General features: G+C 42.8%; 1 protein-coding gene across 2 annotated transcripts in view; it reads right to left on the bottom strand.

The window, feature by feature from the left end:
• klhdc8b (kelch domain containing 8B) overlaps positions 1-21,667 on the bottom strand; it is a 334,510-nt gene that overhangs the window by 255,069 nt on the left and 57,774 nt on the right. For both annotated transcript variants that reach the window (XM_034086708.2, XM_034086709.2), the window contains one exon: positions 12-1,291. In XM_034086708.2, coding sequence (XP_033942599.1) covers positions 12-402 — 391 coding nt within the window. In that variant the 5' untranslated portion in view covers positions 403-1,291. The remainder of the gene's footprint in view (positions 1-11; positions 1,292-21,667) is intronic.

Here is a 21,667-nt window from a genome sequence, read left to right on the forward strand (position 1 = left end):
CCATTTCTTACCTCTCTCCACGGTGGTGACCCCCATGGACGGCTGCCCCAGGCTGGCCTTGGTCTCCCACTTGCCCTCGTCGGGGTGGTACATCTCCACGGACGGCAGGGGGGTCTGCTGCTGGTTCATGCCCCCGAGCACCATCACCTGGCCCCCCAGCGCCACAGCCGAGGCCCCCGCCCTCGCAGTGGGCAGCGGGGGCAGCTGGCTCCATGTCTGACTCTCTACATCCAGGACTTCCACGCTGTCCAGGGGGGTGCCGGTCTCGCTGCAGCCCCCCAGCACATAGAGAAGGCCTTCGTGGTAGACGGGAGTGCAGTAGACGCGGCGCTGCGTCATGGGGGGGAACTGCTCCCAGTACAGCGACTTGACAGGACTCACCGCCATCTCCTGCACAGGCATGTCTCCAGGAAAGAGAGGAGGGGACACACCATCACACGCCGCACCGGGGATAGAAGGTGTGGGGGGGGAAACTCGCTAAACGTTGAAATAAGCTTGTTGCTGTCTGTTTGATTGAGCGCCTGGGTGTCCAGAGAGGGTAAGTGAAAGATGGTTAGATGACAAGGAATGATGATGCTAGGGATACTAGGAGTGGGCCGAATAGGGGAAAGAAAAGGGAGAATGTATCTCACTCACTCCTCAGCCAGATGTCACGACACCCTCTCTATTCCAATGTTTTATTCATTCTGCTGTTGGTGTTTTCGGCGCAGAGAAGCCATCTGCTTTTCACTTCTCTCGATTCCTTTCTATCCGGCCTTATCCTTCCCTTCTCCGCATCCTGCCGGGCGGCAATCTTCTTTCAAGTTTTGGCTTGAGTATATTCCTGGGGAATAGCTGCTTGAAGAGGGTGTCCAAGGGCATAAAACTTAATCCCACAAAAACCCTTCAAAGTCAAGAGTTGAGGAGTCGAAAAAGGGATAAACGAACGAGTGGGGCGGTGGCACCCGATCAAAGACTCGAGTGTGACAGTTAAGGAACGCTGACCTTCAATAGCGCCCTGATAATCCAAGAGAAAGCCTTTATGACTGAGCTTTAATGAAATGATTCACCTGCAGTTCTACACTCTTGGTGATGGAGTCTACAGTGGAAGAAATAATAGATCAACCAAAGTCTTTAAAAGAAAACTCTGCGGGAGTGTAATGACTGCAGGAGCTCCTTGCTTTTTAAGAAAGATGTTCTTCCCTTAATTAAAGCAGGATTCCAAATCCCCCGAGCGTTGTCCTATGGCTGCTGTCAGGCACAGTGTGCTGGTAGCTTTGGAGGCGATGAGGGTCCCTCGGAGGGGCCAAATCTGGAAGAAAAAAAAACGGAGGATTAGATGAAGAAATGGGAGTGTGAAGATAATCTTAAATAAAATGAAGAAGATGTGTTGTTGATGTGCTGAACAAGTATGTGTCATATTCTTTCCAGTGGTTATATAGTGACTAATGAGGTAGCAGGCGCTCAGACTGAAAACATAAGTCATGTGTGTGTGTAGTTTCTGGTACCATTGACACAATCAAACACAATCCTTGGAGAGCAGTCCAAGTAAAAGATCCATGAGTTCTGAGGGTCATTAGATTTCAAAACTCTGCACAGTAGTTTATAATACCGAGGCACGATTCCACAACTAAACTATTACACTGGCAACTATTATCTTTTGGCGCAACTACTCCAAAGTTAACAGTAGAATATGGCGTTCAAATCACAAAGTAATCTACAGGGATCATCTACATCGCCAATTGGCCACATTTTAATTAATGTGGACTAAGGATGTTAGCCTTTGCAGACCATTTACATGCACAGAACACCTAATATAACACATTACAGGACAGGTGGAACCCCAAAAAGCACAATAGATTCAACAATCCAATAAACAGCAGAAAAATGGTGGTCAATACCTCAAGGGTTACACCAAGACATGAGATCAATCAATATGTGGAACTAAACCAATTTGGTATAGATTTTGAATCATTAATCAGTACAGTGTTCTTTATAAGGAACTTGTGATTTGAAAGATGCACATTTTGGCAAAGTGTGTGTTATAGGTTGAAATCATAAATCCCTTGGCTGATTACCAAAAGCTATTCTTAGTCAATGAAAGGTAATTCCTTTCAGTACAATAGCATCGCACTCAGATTACAGTGAATGTGGAAATCAGAATCACAGCAATGAAATGACTGGCTGTGCATGAACTTCAGGATTCAGCTGTGACATTTAGCAGATGTGAGGAGCAAGAAATGCAACACAATATGTCTGTGTGTGCATCAGGTTCTCCTCTGTGTCCTATATGTAACCCTATAAGTGCATCATTAATGATGCCTTCTTCTAAGACACAATTAATGGTCTGAGCCCTGTGGACATGATGACCTTTGAAAGAGAGGAAGAGAAGCGACAGCAGAGAGGTAAATGTGTCCATACCTGCATGTATGTGTGGATTTATTTGCATATGATATTTGGACATCTTTGAGTGTCTACAAAAAAAACAAGAAAGGATTTACAGAAAATACCAAGGAGCTCAGGATCATCAAATATCTGACAGGGGTCGGAAGTGTCAACTGAAAATAATATGTTTTTCAAGTTTAAAAAGAAAAATCAAAAGGCATGAGGAGTTTACTGTGTTGTGGTTCATGCTTTGAGGGTTTTAACAAGGAAGAAAGGATGCAGTCAAATCAATCGAGATTTCTGGTTTGGCTGCAACAGTTGGTTTGAATCAACCCATTGCGATGCTAAATCAGTGGACTTCTCTTCCAGTGAAGTAAAATAACAAATAAAAAAGTTGGGGAAATTCGGACAAAAGCTGTATGTACACGTATTACATGACTACTGACTACATGACTACTGACGCTGCTGAAGTAACAGTGGAATGCTTCTAGATACAGGGTCAGAATATGAGCATGGCATTAGCCGCGTTCACACTGCGGTACTTTTCCCACAAAGGTTCATGCGAACTTAGTTCATGATCGCGTTCACACCAAAAAGAGCCGGTACTAAAAGTAGTTCATGCGAACCTTTTTACCCCCTCGAAAGTCCCTGCTACTCTGCTAGAGAGCAGGGACTTTCGAGCGGCTCTTTTTTGAGAAAATAGCTATATTCCTGATTGGCTGGGCGAATTGCAAACCACGCCCCGTAAAACTCCCAAAAAGTTTTGTGAAGCCGCCATTTTATTATCCTCGCATTAGCATTATTAGCATTAGCATTAGCCCAGCGCAGAAACGCAGAGAGACTAACTTATGGCAACACAAAATAAAACATGGGAGCGGTGGAGATGAGGAGGTGTCGGCGTTCTGGCGATTTACTCGGAAGGCTTCAGTAGAAGCTGCTGGGACTCCCAGCAGCTTCTACTGAAGCCTTCCCCAACTCCGGGGACTTCCGGCCGGGGACTTTGGGCGGCAGTATACGCCGTGAAGTGGGTTGCGGCCTGCCAGTAAACCCAAAGCAGAAGAAGAAGAAGTGACGTCAGCGGCTTCATTTGCCTAATCCACCCCCAGGGACTTTTTCTGGTGTGAACGCGATCTGTACTTAGTTCATGAAAACTAAAGAGTTCGCATGAACTAAGTTCTCATGAACCTTTGTGGGAAAAGTACCGCAGTGTGAACGCGGCTATTGATATTGTCATCTAACTTTCAGCAAGAAAGGGAATCATTTCCTGAAATGTCCAAATATTCCTTATTCATCTTGATGTTCAAAACTAACCAATGTTTCCCTTACAATTTAAAGAGGCCCTATTCTGCTTTTTTTTGGGAGGGGGGTCTCCCTGTAGTGTGTTATATAGGTTTCTGTGCATGTAAATGGTCTGTTTTCCCTCCAGAGGGAGCTTCTCTCTCACACTGTGAACCTGGTCCTTCACACACACTCCCCTCCATCCTCCCCAAGGCTTAAAAAACACCTCTGTTGGACTCTTTTTTTACTTCAATAACATAGTGACATCACTATGTAACACTCGCATTTCATTAGCTAGCACTCCAACACATTTTACGTGGGGCTAAGGGGACAGGACATCTGTAATGCCCCTTTTCCACCAAACCAGATACAGTTCAAGAACCGTTCTTTTGCTTTTTGGTGCTGAACCGGTTCTTCTCTGTAGCACCACTTGTGTTTCCAACGCTCAGAGCCCGAGTGGAGCTTGAGTAAAGCTGCGTCATTGCGTCATCGTTTGCGTCATCATGTAAATGTTTACATGCCTTCTTATGACACCCAAACGGCACGAAAATCCCTCATATCGACAACAATAACAATGATCCGGTAGTCTTTCTTGAGTTTTTTTTAGCTTGTGGCTTATTTGCTCCAGAGTCCGGTGGTATCCAGAGGTGGCCAACTCCCGCTGCAGCTGCTGGAGAATAGCTTTAGACCGCATTGTGCCGTCCAACTTCCTCTGTACCTCTTGCGTTGACCAAAGCCTGAGGAAGTCATTTGTCTCTTCAGCTCTTCACTCTCTGACTCTGTGGCAGAAACACTTGTACACACCTTCAACACATCCCGTCTGGACTACTGCAATGTTCCGGGGATCCCTGCAAAACCCTGGACAGGCTCCAATACATCCAGAACTCTGCCGCCAGGCTTCTCACCCGCACCAAGCCATGGCAACATATCACCCCCACCCTCATCCACCTCCACTGGCTGCCGGTCAAGTCCCGGATTCAGTACAAAACACTCCTCCTCACGTACAAGTCCCTCCATACCCTCGCCCCCCATGTACCTATCGGACCTCCTCCATCCCTACACCCCTTCTCGGAGTCTGCGGTCCTCAGACACGGACCTGCTCTCCATCCCCCGCTCTCGCCTCCGAACTGTTGGTGACTGTTGCGGCCCCCAACCTCTGGAATGCACTTCCTGCCGAGATCCGTTATGCTGCCTCCCTGGACATCTTCAAATCAGCATTAAGAACACACCTGTTCACCCTGGCCTTCGGGCCCTAGCCCTTTCTTGGTCCCCCGGCTTCCTTTATGTCTTGTTTGCCCTTTGATTGATTTGATTGTCTATATAAATGTGTGTGTGTGTGTGTGTGTGTGTGTGTGTGTGTGTGTGTGTGTGTGTGTGTGTGTGTGTGTGTGTGTGTGTGTGTGTGTGTGTGTGTGTGTGTGTGTGTGTGTGTGTGTGTGTGTGTGTGTGTGTGTGTGTGTGTGTGTGTGTGTGTGTGTGTGTGTGTGTGTGTGTGTGTGTGTGTGTGTGTGTGTGTGTGTGTGTGTGTGTGTGTGTGTGTGTGTGTGTGTGTGTGTGTGTTGCTGAACAGAATTAGTGGAGGTATTTGTTGTTCTTGGTCAGGTTAGTTCCGCCCCCCTCCTCCGACGTAAGCCTGAAGTTCTTGGTTCTTGCCGGGCAGCCGAGTGGGGTCAGCTAAGAACCGGTTTTCGGTGCTCAGAGCCGGCTCCGCTGCGGTGGAAACAGGAAGAACCAGAGCTAAATCAGGCTGTAGCCCGGAACTGGCCCTGGAACCGGTTTGGTGGAAAATGGGCATATGTGGTTGACCAATCGCAAAAGAGTCAACCAGCTAACCAATCAGAGCAGACTGGGCTCTGGTTTCAGACAGAGGGTGAAAAGAGGTGCTGCAGTATGAGAAAAATAAAGAGCTTTCTGAACATTAAAGCATGGAGACATGTCACCGTAGAGGCACAACATACAATTATGAAACCTGAACATTAAGCATAATAGTGCCCCTTTAAAGATAAAGGTGCAACAAGTGGCTAGGGTTTGTGTTGAGTCTATATCTCAACAACTTGTTGAATAATGTTGCCAACACTTTATTTGATGAGCATTTCTGTGTGTCTGAAAGTGTGTTGTTCAATTTGAAGATTTATGTTGTGCATGAACGCAACTAAATAAAAAGTTATCTGAGTTGTAATTCTTCTCTTCCTCAATCAGTGTTCTGTGTTTTTTTTTAAAAAGCCGAAACGCCTACTGCTTTCTTAGAAAATAGAATCTGCCATAAAAGCTTGCTTTTTTAAGATAGGGATATATTCACAGGAGCTCGGTAACATTTGATGTACAACATGTAAGTCTTTCTGCTAAATGTAACATCTGGGACACCTCTAAGAGGAAATGAGACATCAGTCCTTCCTCTTTTGCCTCCAGTGAGTCTGCCAGAGATATAAGCGGGCATGACCAACTCAAAATTATGCAAATATATTTAATTTAGTTAATTCCAGGAAAATAGCGTTTCTATCCTCTCACTCTCAGTCCTTCTCATCTCCCTGTTGGTAATGCCATAAATAGGTTTACTAGAGGCCAAGATTAATTAATTCATCCATTTATTTTTGTTGAAATTAAAGTAGGTGCCGCTTTTAGGCTCTTATTATAGATTAGCTTAATTATATAATACCAGTAGTAAAGGTACACACCGTTCTGCCAATGTTCAGCTGCTGGAGATTAGTATAGTGTCTAGTTATCAGCTGTGTATGGTTTGAGCCTGCATGGCAGATGAGACTGTGACCAACACTCCCCTGGGTGCTCTATCCCTACTAGAAACACATGCTGGCAGCTTAATGCAAAGAGCCTACAGGAGAATAACAGCTTGACGCAGGGGATAACACAGCAAGTGGACGTGAGAGAGCACTTGCAGAGGTGTGACTGCTTAAAGATCCTGAAATTCAGTTTAACTCAGAGAATGTGTAAAGGTTTAAATTTAGTGAGGTAAAATAAATGACCAACTCAATGCTTCTCCTTATACATGTAGCTTCACTGGCAGTGGTGTTCATTTAGCCTAGTATGCACTATGACACTTGAGCTACAAAGGTGTCCTACTCAGACTCTTAACCCTTCTCTTGCGTTTCGGGTCAAAAGTGACCGAATGACTTTTGTTTTAATCATAAATATTGTGTTTTTCATCCAATTGCCTCAATACCTTATGTTATCCTCCACACTAGGCCTCTGAACATACACACTTGATGATCACCACTTGCATTGAATGTTGAGTGATTTATTCAACAGTGAAACACCCTTGATGTTTTCAGTCAGAATTGACCGCCATCGAAAACGAATGGGTTTGAGTGTATTATGTTCATCCTGCAGATGGAAAACATCTATATACACACACACACGTGTTACGGGAACCTCTCCCTTTCTTGGGCTGTATCTCACAGGTGAAAGCTCTGTGCCCCTCGAGAAACACAAACCTCTCACTTTCTCGCGCTAAATGCGCGAGAAAGTTTGAACCACATGAAGAGAAGATTGAACCAGATGAAGAGGAGATAGAGGTAGATATCTCTGAAATGGAAGACGACAGCGATCCATACTATTATATTACATTACATGTAATTTGTTAGACGCTTTTATCCAAAGTGACTTACTGTGGGCAATCCCCACAGGAGCAATTTGGGATGAAGTGTCATCATGACATGCTGACTGCAGTGGGACTCGAACTTGTCAAGCACTCTATCCACTTAGCCACAGCCCCCCCACTATGAGCCTACAACAGACCAGGAAGAGGCATCTGAGGGAGTGGCCCCTGAGGGAGAGGAGGGAGAGGCCCCTGAGATAGAAGCCCCTGAGGGAGAGGAGCCTGAGGTGACATTCCACAATTTTGCATTGGCAACTATGTGCGTGAATACGCGTGAGCACGCACACACATACACACACGTTCTGTTGTGGTATATTTCTCTTTCAATAAATGTTCATTGAGGAAAACAGTATCAGTGTCTTATTTTATATTCATCACAGTGAATGCTGAACTTGATGGGCCCACAGGTGGGTCCGGACCATGACATGAAACACTGGCTTGCTTGTATCAAATCAATACATCCAATACATCATTGGAACGGGAAGAATCTCAGCCACAACACCAACTAAAGCATTTCCCTCTCCAGTAAACACAGCCTACATGGCAAGCATTTTTATAATATACAGTAATGTAAAATAAACACTATCTTTGAACTTACTGCCAAAAATAATATGAAATTCACCCCTGGTGTCATTCTGTATGTCACCCCTTGATTCTACTTGCTTTGACTGTTCAAATGAGATGTCAACCATCAAAATTGGATAAGGGGTTCCAGAGATATCACTGTGCAAAACACACCGGTCAATGTTGACCAAAAATAGCATGGGAAGGGGGGTATGACCTAACGCAAGAGAAGGGTTAAGCTACCTTCAGGATGCAGCTGATAACTGATTGGATGCATGTCGAAACATCAGTGGCAATCATTAGACTTAAAGTTAAAATAATTAGAACTTGGTGCATAACACTTGGAGCCAATTTTAGCGGGCCACGACACCAGCGCTTCCATGAAGTCCGCTGCTATGCTCTCTCCATAGAAAAACAACATTATGCAAATACACCTTAACATGGGTTTATATCAACATATTGCCAACAACAGCCTTGCATAATGATGAACACTAGAGAAAACTTTAAATGATCAAGAAGAAAAAAATTAATCCAAAGCACCACCATACCATGGTAGTAATATATTTGGCAGTAGAGGCTTATCAACCATCATGACCCTGTGAGGCCCTCGTCAGTCCATGCTAACAATGACAGCTGGTTAGTGGTACCGAACAGAAACTTCACCGACAACAGTTACAGGAAAAAGCCATAATAAAAAGACAACGACAAATCTGAGACTTTAGAAAACTGCTGACCTCGTATGAGTTGGAGACCGAGGGATTGCGTTTAAGTCTGAACTTTCAGAAACAAAGAGCTTTGAAAATGATGACAAAGACTCTAACTATCAGTTCCTGTATGGGTCTAATCAGTCATGAATAACCTACCTGGATTGTCCTGCTTCCGTCATGTGATTATTTCGAGGCAATAAACAACACTAGCCTTGACCACCAGTGGTTAATTCAACTCGGATAAGGAATCCGGGGAGGCTTTAGCTCAGTTGATAGTGCGCTGGACTTCGAATCAGGGAGTAGCAAGTTCGAGTCCCACTGCAGTCAGCATGTCGTTGTGTCCCTGGGAAAGACACTTCACCCCAAATTGCTCCTGTGGGGATTGTCCACAGTACTGAATGTATGTAAGTCGCTTTGGATAAAAGCGTCTAACAAGTGACATGTAATAATAATAACAACAAGCATTGCTGAACTTGTGACTATGCCTGTAGCTGTTGTGAAGTTAAATTCTGCAACTAATAACACTTACACTGCCTACATACACAGGAGGCAAGCTATTATTTAAACGTTTTGCATGTGCGAGGTAACCATTAACCATTCTGTTAAGGTCCTGTACCCAGACCAATGGGCTATTATGACTCTTGCCCCTTTGGGTCAATACCTAGCCTCAACCAGCTCAAGAGACAGCTCTTGGCAATAAACTAATGTACATGTACTGTATCTAGTAACGACATCATTATTTTATTTTAAACGTTTTGCTACCACCTGCTTCTCCACCGCCCAATTGAGCGGACGTTTAAAGGCATGGTTTGTGGCTGTGTGGGGGGTGCTCACATGATCTGCTCTATAGAAGTGTGAGTGTAGACAGGGATTATTTGTTAAACTGTGCTAAATGAAGTGTGAACGGATATTGTTATGTATTAGCATGAATGTAGCCACAGTCCCAACGGTATTTAGTTTGATGCATCAAATGATGTTAATAGATTTTGAAATGTGAAACTGATCAGAACTCATAGGAACATCATCCTTAAGCATTTTCTAAGTATATTTAAGCACTGAGACTAACCCCCTAAACGCACCAGGAGCGTCTGCGCCGCGTTACGGCGGCCGCGCCGGTCATAAGGATCGCGGCCACTCTAGTCAATGGGTGCTATTCCACCACACGCGCCGCGTTACGGCCCAGGCACAGCCGTAAGGTAAGGTCGGGCAGGCAGCCCCCCCCTCGCAGGAAGTGGAAAGGTGAGCATCCGGGCCAGGCCCATCCCGCATATATACTAATTTAGCAGACCCCCTCCTTCATCACAACACCTCCACTACGATACGCACAATGGACGACGAGGTGTTCATAATGGAAGTGGAGAAACACACCATTGTATACGATGTAACCAATGCTTTTTACAAGGACAACATCAGAAAGGACAAGGCCTGGTTTTTAGTCGCTGCAGTTTGTGGAGTGGAAGGTAACAACTACATATTAATGATTTAAAGTTAATTAAGAACTGCGAGGCTGCACACACGACGCTCCGCTTCCGCAACGTTTTGAAACGCGCCTGGTGTGTTAGGTCGCAGGAGGAGGTCGCAGCGTGGCGCAGCCGCAACGTAACGCGGCGCAGACACTCCTGGTGCGTTTAGGGGGTAATACTTGCAGAGTAGCAGTAACATAGACCACAAAAACCACAGTTTTGTTTAGCTTAGAGCAAAAATAAAGCTGTTATTGTTACCCTGTGACTTGGTTCCTGAAATACACAGCATAACAGTGATGGAGAGGTTTTAGAGAAGTTGGCCCAAGGGTCTCTACTAAGATAAAAAAGTATATATAATCATCAGTTCAGCTGGGAGTCCTCCCTTGTGATGACAGGAACATCAGTGGAATACTCCAAGAACCCTCCTGAGGATTCTTTCAGTATGTGACTTCTAAAGCCATTAAGCTTATGTGGATGACGACGATGATGATGATTGTCAGAGAATATTTTAAGGACATCTCTTTGTGTTTTAAGATGCTCAGTCTTTCTTACATGTCTCCTGCAAATAATTTCTCAGGAAGACACAGGTCAAAAGGTCTTCTGCCTTTCCTGTGGGAGGAAGGGTTTACTGCCCGATGCAGTTACGAGACAAACAATCTTTGTTTGTTCATCTGTTATCGATTTAGAGTAAAAGCCCGCGCTTCTAAGGTCCGCCCCTTCTCAGAGACCAGGTCCGAGCGGTTCTTTCTTTGTGTGGGCAGAATTGATTTGGCAGCCTGCATTAACAGTGCGAGTTGCTTTGTTAATTCCCCAGCCGTATTATACTCTTAATAAATATCAGTGTTTGACATTCAGAACTCCTGCTCATCCCGTGTCTCTCTGAGTCCTGACTTTCCATTGCAACAGAAGTTTCCCTTACAATGATGATAGAGACAGCTGGAACTGCGGATTCATAAATGAATAAAAAAGACACATACTAGCAATTATTCAAGGTTAAAATAACCAAAACATATCTTGAGGTCAGGGGATCTGATTTGGCATGTAACTTTGTTTATAAATGATGTATGTGGTGTACGTGTTAGAAAAATATCACTCGTCACCGGCTTGATCTTCAAAATCAGGATACATGCAGGGTTTCCCACACATAGACTATACTTGGGCGGGCCGCCCAGGTATATTAACGGCCGCCCAAGTATATTTCGCGACCCATTTAGTTTTTATAATTGTGTACGTTTGTTTTTTTTATTCGTCCGTGACCATGACGCCATCTGCGATCGATTAACTTGTGGACAATGCTCCCTTGCACTGATCTCGCCTCCTTCTGGCCTGTTAAGTGGCCTGCCTCACACAGAGTGACTGGCTGTCCACATGATGTGGCCTGCCGACATGGCCACTGTCATACAGATCACAAATCAAAGCCCTTGATTGGTCTCTGTGTGTCATTCAAGCTCGGGATAAGCTCAGCTCAGGTGAGGTAAAGGACTCTCTGAGTGTTTAGATAGTTAACTTAGTCTAAGTTCTCAGTGGGTCTCAAACGGTGTGGTCACCATTTATGTAAACACATATTTCCATTTGAGAGGGTAGTGATTGGTCTAACGGCCCGTCTACACTACAGCGTCGACAGCGTCGAAAGCTCCAATCTGCCCATTCACTTTCAATGGGGTGACGTCACGTAGCCTCGCTTTTTCGCCGAACTGAATTGTGGGTAGCAGAGCGGTCCGTCTCAGGCGTCTCCGGCGACAGAAGTTGAACAATGTTCAACTTCTGACGCCGGAGTAGCCAGCGCCAGCCAATCAAATCCCGTTTCTGAAAATCTGACAGCTGAAGCCGTAGCCAATCAAACCGCGTCTAAGCTGGGAGAGATATCCCGCCGTTCATTTCTATATTTCAAAAAAAGTTGGAGGAGAAACTAACTATCGCCGTAGCAATCACCCGGTTTTGTATGACCAGACCCTCTTCACCTACCGGGATACAAACCGGAGGAACCAGGCATGGAGGGAGGTGGCAGAGACAGTGGGGGAAACTGGTAGGTTTTCGCCTGTTTGGGGAGTTTATATATATATATATATTGCTCGCATAAAATCCCCGGGGGTTTTTGCTTTGTATGTCGGGGGCGGGAGATTCATGTGATTGGTTGTTGGTTGCATTGCTTGAATAAAATCCCCAAGCTCCAGACACGCCCAGCTCCAAGCTATGTTTGAAGCTGTAGTGTGGACGCTCCGTAATGGATAGCGAGGTGGGCTGAAGATCGGAAGGCTGTGAGTTCAAATCCCGCGAGGAACACCACCACTAGTGTGCCCTTGAGTAAGGCACTTAGCCCTTAGTTACTCCAGGGAGAATGTCCCTGTAATTGGTCATTATAAGTCGCTTTGGATAAAAGCATCAGCTAAATGAAATGTAATGTGATTAGTAAAATATGCATGAATAAATAAATAAAAAGTTAACTGGGTGAAAAAAGGTAAGATACACTTTTAAAACTTGTTGAGAGAAAACTAGTCTTTGCTGCTGCCTCAAAGAGAAGCAGGGGGGAGATGAGGGAGACAGGAGAGGCTGATTCAGGAGCACAGACACACTCACAACTATAAATGAACCAAAAATAAATTAATAAACAAGTTTCAGTGTTTTTTTCATATTGGAAATGGTATGGTATTGGTTATGGCCATGATTTTATGATTATTGAAATGTATACAGTTCTGTTTAATATAGGTGTTTCCATAGATCTAGTCTCTTTATTTTCCCCTCAAAATGCACCAGATTGATGCATTTAACTCCAAAATAAAATCTTACCGGGGGGGCATGCCCCTGGACCCCCTAGAGGATTTGAGGTCGACCCCCACTAAAAATCACATGGATAGGTTCCTAAATACATTTATTTTTTTAAATAGTAACCCATTTCCATATGTTCATGTGTGGGTAGTAGATTTAAACTATAGGGCTATCATTATGGGCCCAGCCTGTACCTGTTCGCTCTGCCATCGCGTGAAGGGTCTGCTAACAAGCGACCAACAGAAAGGTTAATGTTGTTGCACGTCACCTCACCCCCGCTACCACCACCCCCCCAAGTATATTTCAGATATGTGGGAAATAGATCTGTGGGAAACACTGGCAGTTAATGGACCAGCACCAGAGGTGTTCCCATACACACAGGCGTTGGAGCTGTTCTTCATGAAATCCCAGAAGGATGAAGTGCTCTGACAAACAGTGCCATCTTTGCACAAAATGATTATACAGGAATGAAAAGTCAATATGTTGTTAAAAAAAAAAATTGGAAGTAGTCATCGCACATAGGGCTGCATGCGGACAAATAGTTCCCAGAACAGTGTCCTTCACATGCTTATATAAAACAGAGGGTGTATCACAGTCACGAGATGCAGAATACCGGTTCAAAGCAGTATTCTGGTCGTAGTTCAGATTAGCTAAGGCCTGCGTAAGCAATAAACATGACAGTCATATGTCTATCTCCATAGATGCTGAATCATCATGTTAATTGTTGTCACATAGCTATCATATGCCTAACATAGTCCTGATGCTCTTCTAGGTAGTCATACATCCAGTTAAGTACACAGCTACGTAGGACCTTTGTTATCATGTGCTACTCTGATATTAGAAGAGTACATTCAGTATTTTCCCAACAGTATGTATGGTGTGCAATAATCAACAACAAACTACATCCAGTATGAAGCAACAGTGCTTAACTGGCGTATTATAAAACGGACAAGTCAAATCAAGCAATCTGATTGGTTCTTAGCCGTGATATACTGAGCGTATACCACGGGTGGAATTGTAAGTTACTTTTCACAACAAGTCAGTATCCCTCCGCGTCTGAGAAAAACAGTATACAGTTGGGCTGAAAAGCAAACATACTGGAACAAGAAAGCAGCGGAGAAGTAACGGGGCAGAAACCCTCCTTTTTACGCAGCGGTCCAGACATAGACATCAAACGGAAAAACATATTCAGTGTGCAGTTCCTTTGGCATTAGGGCAGGGATATCTAGATACTTTCCAAGGTTTGACATAATGAATTGTGCTACTTTTAAAGCAAGCAACGATGTTTTCAAATCTGTAATCAAAGAGGTCCGCAAAAACACTATCGACCAATCAGATTGCTTGATTTGACTGGTCAGTTTTATAAATATATTTACATTTCTTCCGTTACGAAACAAACTTACAAAGCATAAGATGGAAACATTTAAGATTAACTTCGACCTCCGGGGGGGGGGTCTTACTATGAAGGAGTGGATTGAACAGTGCCTATCTCCAGAAAAAAAAGCGCCTAAACGACGACATGCAGAGCTACGTGAAGAGCAGGTAGACCAACTGGAAAAGTACCACCATTCAAAAGCTTTCTGATGCGGGTCTTGAAACAAAGCAGAGAAAGTATGACCGTTAGTGGCCACAGGTGCGAAAGCTCTCTCCAGAGCAACTGGAAGCCAAATCTTGGGGACCGGAGTAGGTGGAGCAATATTCTCACCACGCCAAGCAACAGCCTAGAACAACCTCAACAAGTAACCACGTAAGCCATGCTACTGATGCTGGACAGTTTTTCAGTGGGTGCACAATAAATGGCAACATACAAATTAATGTAAATAAATAGCCAAATAATGGATCAACGCTCTCTGTCTAATATGTTCGCTAGCTGTTAGTGTTGTTGCATAGCAACCACCTCGCACTATGTTTCGTGCAGAAGGCAACGGAGGGACTATTTTATTTTGAACATCATTATTTACTAATAAAAACTTTTTAAATTAGAGTGTGTATTTTTCTTTCATATTGCCACACTTGGTAACCGTTTTATAAAAGCAATAGCTCACGACAGGCCGTGATATATGCTCATTATATCACAGCTAAGGGGCGTGGTTCGGCCCGACGTGAAGCGGAGCTCCATGTAGCTTTTTAAACAGCTTTTTTGCAGGAACATAATTTATTTGAAACATGTTGTTTTATGAGTTTACAAGCAACTCTAAACATTCAATTCAATTCAAAACCTTTATTTATCCAGGTAAAATCCCATTGAAATCAATGATCTCTTTTTCAAGGGCGACCTGCAACATATCTCAGAAGACAATAATCACAGAAACCCTAACTGACAGCTAGTGCTACACTGTAGCAGAGCTGTAGTTCTCCTGGCCTTTCTTCAAAGGAGCTGAATAGAATAGAAAACAATCTGGCTGTCACAGATATGCCACAGTGAAATACCTAGATGTAACTACATGTGTTTGGAGTAGATCTGTCGTAATTCCCTTGAGTTGAGCTATAATAATATTTTGTCAGTTCTTAGGCCGGAATCACCTTGTAGAACATTGACCTTGATCGTTGAATCGGTCATCAAGTCTATCTAAGTTTTAAACATTTTTAACAAAACAAAACGTAATCCTGCATTGGTCTTTATTTGTATATGACCAAAAGCTCAAATGACAGCATGTAAGTATAGTTGTGATGTCTGTAGACAAATGTGTAACTATCATCACTACTGATCGTTGTTCTGAACCAGAAACCAACATTTCTCGGTAGTGAGTCCAACTTGTGATATATAATGAACGAAGAGAAAAACGACATTGCTGGCTTCAACCAACTGTTTTCCTGGTAACAACAGATGATATCATGTCTCCTACACACTATTATCACTCCCACTGCTTTTCTTTCTAACACCCACCCTTTGTAGCATTCAAGCACTATGATTGGCCAAGCGTCCATACATGTGCGAGGTACTGGTAACCATTCTGTTAAGTTCTGGTTTTTCTGTCTGTCTTTGTCGGTTCGTCTTTTGTTGGTGACTGTGTTCACCGGTGAGTGTTCTGTTTTGTCTATGTTAGTTTCATTATCCTTGAAATAAAGGTTTATCAGAGTTATCGGCATTTGGGTCCTGCTTCCTTCACTCAACCGTGACAGCATCACAAACTGCGGGTTAAGCTCAACAAATGAATCTAAAACCAAGTACAAATGACCAATCAGTCAGAAAAGCATTGTAGTGGTAAAACAAACCAATTTGGACTAAAAGTACATTTACAAAGTAGAGAAAATAAACTTTGGCTCACACTGGTGTCAAGGACAAAATATAAGCGTAGCGATTGCCGTCTTCTTCTTTCGTGTAACGTCAGAGGTCCAACTCGGTGTCGTGTAGCCATGCCCGCATCTCTGCTCCTAAGTCGAAGAGGCTGGCTTCCGAGGGTGGTCTATATAAAGGGCAGGTGGTTATTATATGTTCGGCAGTCTGTTCAAGGTCACCGCACTCGCATGCAGAACTGTCTGCCAGGCCCCACTTCTTCATTGATGTTTTGAAGCGATTGCCTGAGTTAGACTTGGCTGTCAAAATCGACTGAATCCCATGCAGCTACATCAGCTGATGGAACAGTCAAGTCACTCTCTGCAAACATTAGGGTTAGGGTGACAGGTGTGACCTACATGTGTGCATGTGGAAAAGCACATAGGAGCTCTCACATGTGTGCACATGAAGTGCAGGGAGGTGTGCTCTCACTCCCTGCGGCTTTCCTCGTGTGCACGGGCTGGATGCTCCCAGAACACAGTCTAATGCTAAATATAACTTATTACAAATGAAAGCACATTTCTTGGACCAAAAAAAGTCCTCACTAAGCTAACCACAATGTTTTACAGCTGCATACTACTCACAACCAAATGTTCTGTTTCAACAGCAACAACGCGGCAACTACAAAATTAACATTAATTAGACAATAAGAATCAAAAATACGTATAATACTTATTTTCGGGACAGTTATTCCATTTTATAATGAAACAAAATAGACAATTCATAAAACAAAATATGTTTTATAAATATAAGTAGTAAGAATGTGCAATAAAAATATAAAATAATATAAATAAACATGCAAATATTGACCATAGTGTCATGGAGTGAGTGGGACATGATGTCGAAGATGTTCCATGTCTACATTCTCTTTTCTAACACAGCCGTTAGAGTCCAGCTCCCCCCCCCACACACAACATCACTGGCCCTGTGGATCAGTGTGTTAGGTCTGCGTCTGCTACCCTCGCTCTGCTCCCCAGCACACTGCAGCAAACAGGACAGCACTCTTAGACCATCCTCTGCATTAAGAGGCAGATGTTACCTTGAGCTCCTAAAGAAATAGAGGCGGTGTTGGCCCTTCTTGTAAAGGGCTTCAGTGATTTTAAACCAGTCCAGTTTATCGTCAATATTCACTCCCAAGTACTAATTATCCTCCACAATGTGTACACTAACCGCCCCAGAAACCCCTGGATCATCCTTGTCTTGATGTCATGTCTTTAAGATAAAAAGACAGATGTGAAGCGTGATAAAGTTGGAATGTACAGTATACCAGAGGTGTCATAGTAGGAATTCAGGGTAAAGAAAAATGTTATATATATAATATTATAAAACGGATAAGTCAAATCTAGCAATCTGATTGGTTCTTAGCCGTGATATAATGAGCGTATATCACGGGTAGAATTGTAGTTACTTTTCCCAAGTCCGTATCCCTCCGCGTCTGAGAAAAGCTAAAACCGTTACAACTGTTACATTACGTCCAATACGAAACTCAGCATGGAAACATTTAAGGTTAACTTCGACCTCAGGGGTGGCCTTACAATGGAGTAGTGGATTGACCACTGCCTATCTCCAGGAAACAAAAGCACCTAAACGACGACATGCAGAGCTACGTGAAGAACAGGTAGACCAACTGGAAAACAACCGAATCTAACCATTCAAAAGCTTTCCGATGCGTGTCTTGAAAGCAGAGAAATGATGACCGGTAGTAGCCACAGGTCTGAAAGCTCTCTCTAGAGCTACAGGAAGCCGAATCTCGGGGACCGGAGAAAGTGGAGCAATATTCTCGCCACGCCGAGCAACAGTCAAACCTCAGGACAAGTAACCTCGTAAGCCATTCTACTGATGCTGGACAGGTTTTCAGTGGGTGCACAATAAACGGCAACATACAAATGAATGTAAATAAATAGCCAAATAATCGATCACCGCCGCCTGTCTAATATGCTCGCTAGCTGTTAGTGTTCTTGCATAGAAACCACCTTGCATGTTTTGTGCCGAAGTCAACGGAGGGACTATTTTATTTTTAACATCATTATTTACTAATAACAACTATTGAGTGTGTATTTTTCTTTCATATTGCCATACTTTGTAACCGTTTTATAAAAGCAATAGCTCACTTCAGGCCGTGGTATATGGTCATTATATCACAGCTATAGCTTAGCTGTGATATAATGACCATATACCCGGCCTGTTGTGAGCTATTGCTTAAATAATTAACCGTGTTGCACCTAGCCCCTGCCAAGAAGTTATTTTTCGTATTGTGCTTACAAAGCACTCACCAGGGACATGGTGAGGAGCCATGGAGTAACACCTGTCTCTCTCTGTGTTCCTAACATTTCATTTAACTGACAATCCACAAAATAGAAAGCACTTAGTGAGGAAAAAGCAGCTGGCAGCTTTTCAGACTAAACTAAAATCAACTTTGAAATGTAATCAGCCAGAACTATATATGTGTCTATCCTTTATGTGTTTACTACAATCCGAACAATCTGTTTCTGTTTCCAGTGATGTCTCTTTAATCTGTTAAGGTCTGCATACAGTAACTCATTTGAACATGCTAAAAAGACGATTGCAGAGGTGACAAGTTGATGTGATCACACTTTGAAACAAGTGGATTTCCCTTGACAGGATCTGAGACTGGCAATAAATATCTCACTGGTTCATTTTAATGTAAAAATGTGCTCCATAACTAGCATTTCAAGTTATGGAGGATGAGTTTGTGGGGGAGGAAGATGACATAGAGGCCCTCTGGGTAAAGAAAGACAGAGATTATTCTGGCGGTGAGTTAATGACGGTTTATAATTGCCTAAAATCAAAATGCAGGTGCACAAAGCTCCCGGTGGTCTGAAACGTATCTTTACCCAGCTCATGTCCTCACAATTCCTCTCCTCCCGTTCTAATGAGAATCAAGGTGAATCTTTAATTACCGCTCAGTGAATGATGTGAATATCAATCACAGAGAAACTCCATTCAGAGATGACACTGTGAATGCTGAAGAGGCAGCTGAGCTCCCGTAATCCACGACTACAGCTTTTGACTGACAAATTAAGGCATAAACATGTACCCCCCCCCCCCCACTTTGCTTACAATCACTACAACATGTCACAATTAATTAACTTTTCAAATTTAGCATTTCAACTTGACGGAGCCGCGGCTCATCACTTGAAATCAGAAAAGAACAAGAGTTATGTATTAAAGATATGCAAATCAGTCTCGCAGGCGACAGCTGCATCTTTTGTTTTTCTAGACACAGTTTGAGAATAGTGAAGCACGACATCATCTCATTTAATAAAATATACTTCAAGGAAAATTAGAAAATTAAACAAGTGTATCTTCAAGGCAAGGCAAGGCAAGGCAAGTTTATTTATATAGCACTTTTCGACGCAGGGTAATTCAAAGTGCTTTACAAAAAAGAAATGAAAGACATTAAGCATTTAACATTAAGACATTAACACAGTTTTCTTTGTTTGTGAATCGCTACCTTCCACTCAGTGCTTTGATTTTATTATCCATCCTTGAACTCCTGATTCCAGAAGTAGGAATCGTATTATTTTTTTCCCTTGACAATGTTACGTGACTCACATTTACAACGGTCAAAAACATTTCCATTAGGAGAAATGCGCTGCAGTTTAAAAAAAGGATGTAAATAAATTGTGTAAAAAACACAAATGTTTCACAACAGATGCAACTGAAGAAACGTTTTCACCAACATTACAACACATGTGCAGCGTTTACTAAAAGCACTGCATACAAAAAGCTGCAAGAAGCTCAAAACGGAAAGGTGGTAGACATTTAGCGATAATAAAGTTGGCCAACTGTCACTGGAAAATGATACCTAAATTGTACGTTTTATTGACTTATTTTAACAATGTAATTGCATGACTCCCCTAGTTATTATTGCAGATTTGCTACAAGCTAACTAGCTAACGTAGCTAACCTAGTCATTTCAAATGTACTGATAAAACACTTTTTGAACTAACTCTGCCAATAGTTACAGTAGCCACCATACGAAGCTCTTGGGTATTGACTATATTTTAATATGCCTGCCATGTTTTTAAAGATAAAACATGCTTCTCAGTAAAAAAAGTGAAGCCAATACCTTTGTATGGGACACAAAATGTGGTAGAACACGTTCAGGAGAGTGACTGCTCCTTTTGATTTCAGCTGTCCATTCGTATGGCTTCAGAACTGAAGTTAGCAGTTATTAAGGGAAATGGAAATAACAGGGGCTCAGTTTTGGACAGTATTTCATCAAAAGGCATTCATAGATGTGCATTGGTTGTATGCATAAAGAAGTATTGCATGAATAATGAAAAAAGACAGCTTGAAAGTGAATTTAACACCCTGCCAATTCCAACATTGGAGAGGTGTAGAGGAGAGTTTCCAGACGCTCTTCAATAATCCATCAAGCAATTTGTTTGAAGTTAACATACAATCACCTCTTGTACTGAGGAAAAAGGTCCAACTTCTTTTAAGAAGCCGCTCATGTTCAGCATTGCATACTTTGTTCAATACAATTGAAGATATGATATGGTACATTGAATTACAGAGAAAAAGAAATGGCTACACATTATCACTTTCCAAGTTCCTCCATGTCCCTAAGCTTTTTAGGTTTTGTGCAACATTGTGTTAAGATTTGTTGTTGAGTTGGAATATTCGGGTATGAGTTAGAAAGATGGAGTTGGCTTTGGCATGTAGTATATTAAATGGATATTTACTCTATGGGTGAGCAAAGGTTTCCAAATGTGAGTTGCAACAAAAGAAAGCAATGAAGATTGTTCAGGACTGATGATGAACTCTTGGGGCTCTTTCATTAAAGATGACATATTGTGCACATGTCCAGGTGTCAGTATGTAGTGTCTCTACAGTGACATGTCTGCATGCTTTAATGTTCAAAAAGCTCTTTATTGTTCTCAAACTGCCTGTGCTGCAGCACCTCTTTTCACCCTCTGTCTGAAACCAGAGCCCTGCTGCTCTGATTGGTTAGCTGGCTGGCTCTGTTGTGATTGGTGAGCGCTAGCCAACAGAAGCACAGGTGTTACATAGTGATGTCACTTAAAACTAAACTAAATTTCAGGCAGTGTGTGGGAGAGAAACTCCCTCTGAAGGGAACTTTGGGATTGCAGCCTGTCGACAGACCATTTATAGAGAAAAACCTATAAAACACTACAGGAAAGGGAAAACCCCAAAAAGCACCATAGGGCATCTTTAAAAGTCTTATCGTTCTCTACAGTCCCATTGGCAAACTGAGAGGCCTAACGATTAAATCTCCCTCCTTGTGAAACTATAATCTATTTTTGCCAGAAAGAGAACTTTGCTGAACACAAATACCCAGGAAAAGGCAGTGTTCTGTGTCAGCATCTTTTGACATAACAGAGTTTAGCTAGACATTTTCTGTGACTAAATATAATATAACTACACAGTTATTCATACAGAATATTGTATGTTAGAGCATTTTGGTATAATGAATCCACAACTGGTGGTTAAATGATGGTGAAATAAATAAGCTACATTTGCTTATGGTCAATAGTCTAAAAACATTGTGCTTTCCAGATTGTCCAAAAGCGTGTAAAGTCCACTTCACGCGGCAAATTGAAAGGTGTTGGGAGGTGTGAAAGTACACTCGTAAGCTCCCCTTTCA

The sequence above is a fragment of the Pseudochaenichthys georgianus genome, chromosome 7, assembly GCF_902827115.2.
Source record: "Pseudochaenichthys georgianus chromosome 7, fPseGeo1.2, whole genome shotgun sequence".
NCBI lineage: Eukaryota > Metazoa > Chordata > Actinopteri > Perciformes > Channichthyidae > Pseudochaenichthys > Pseudochaenichthys georgianus.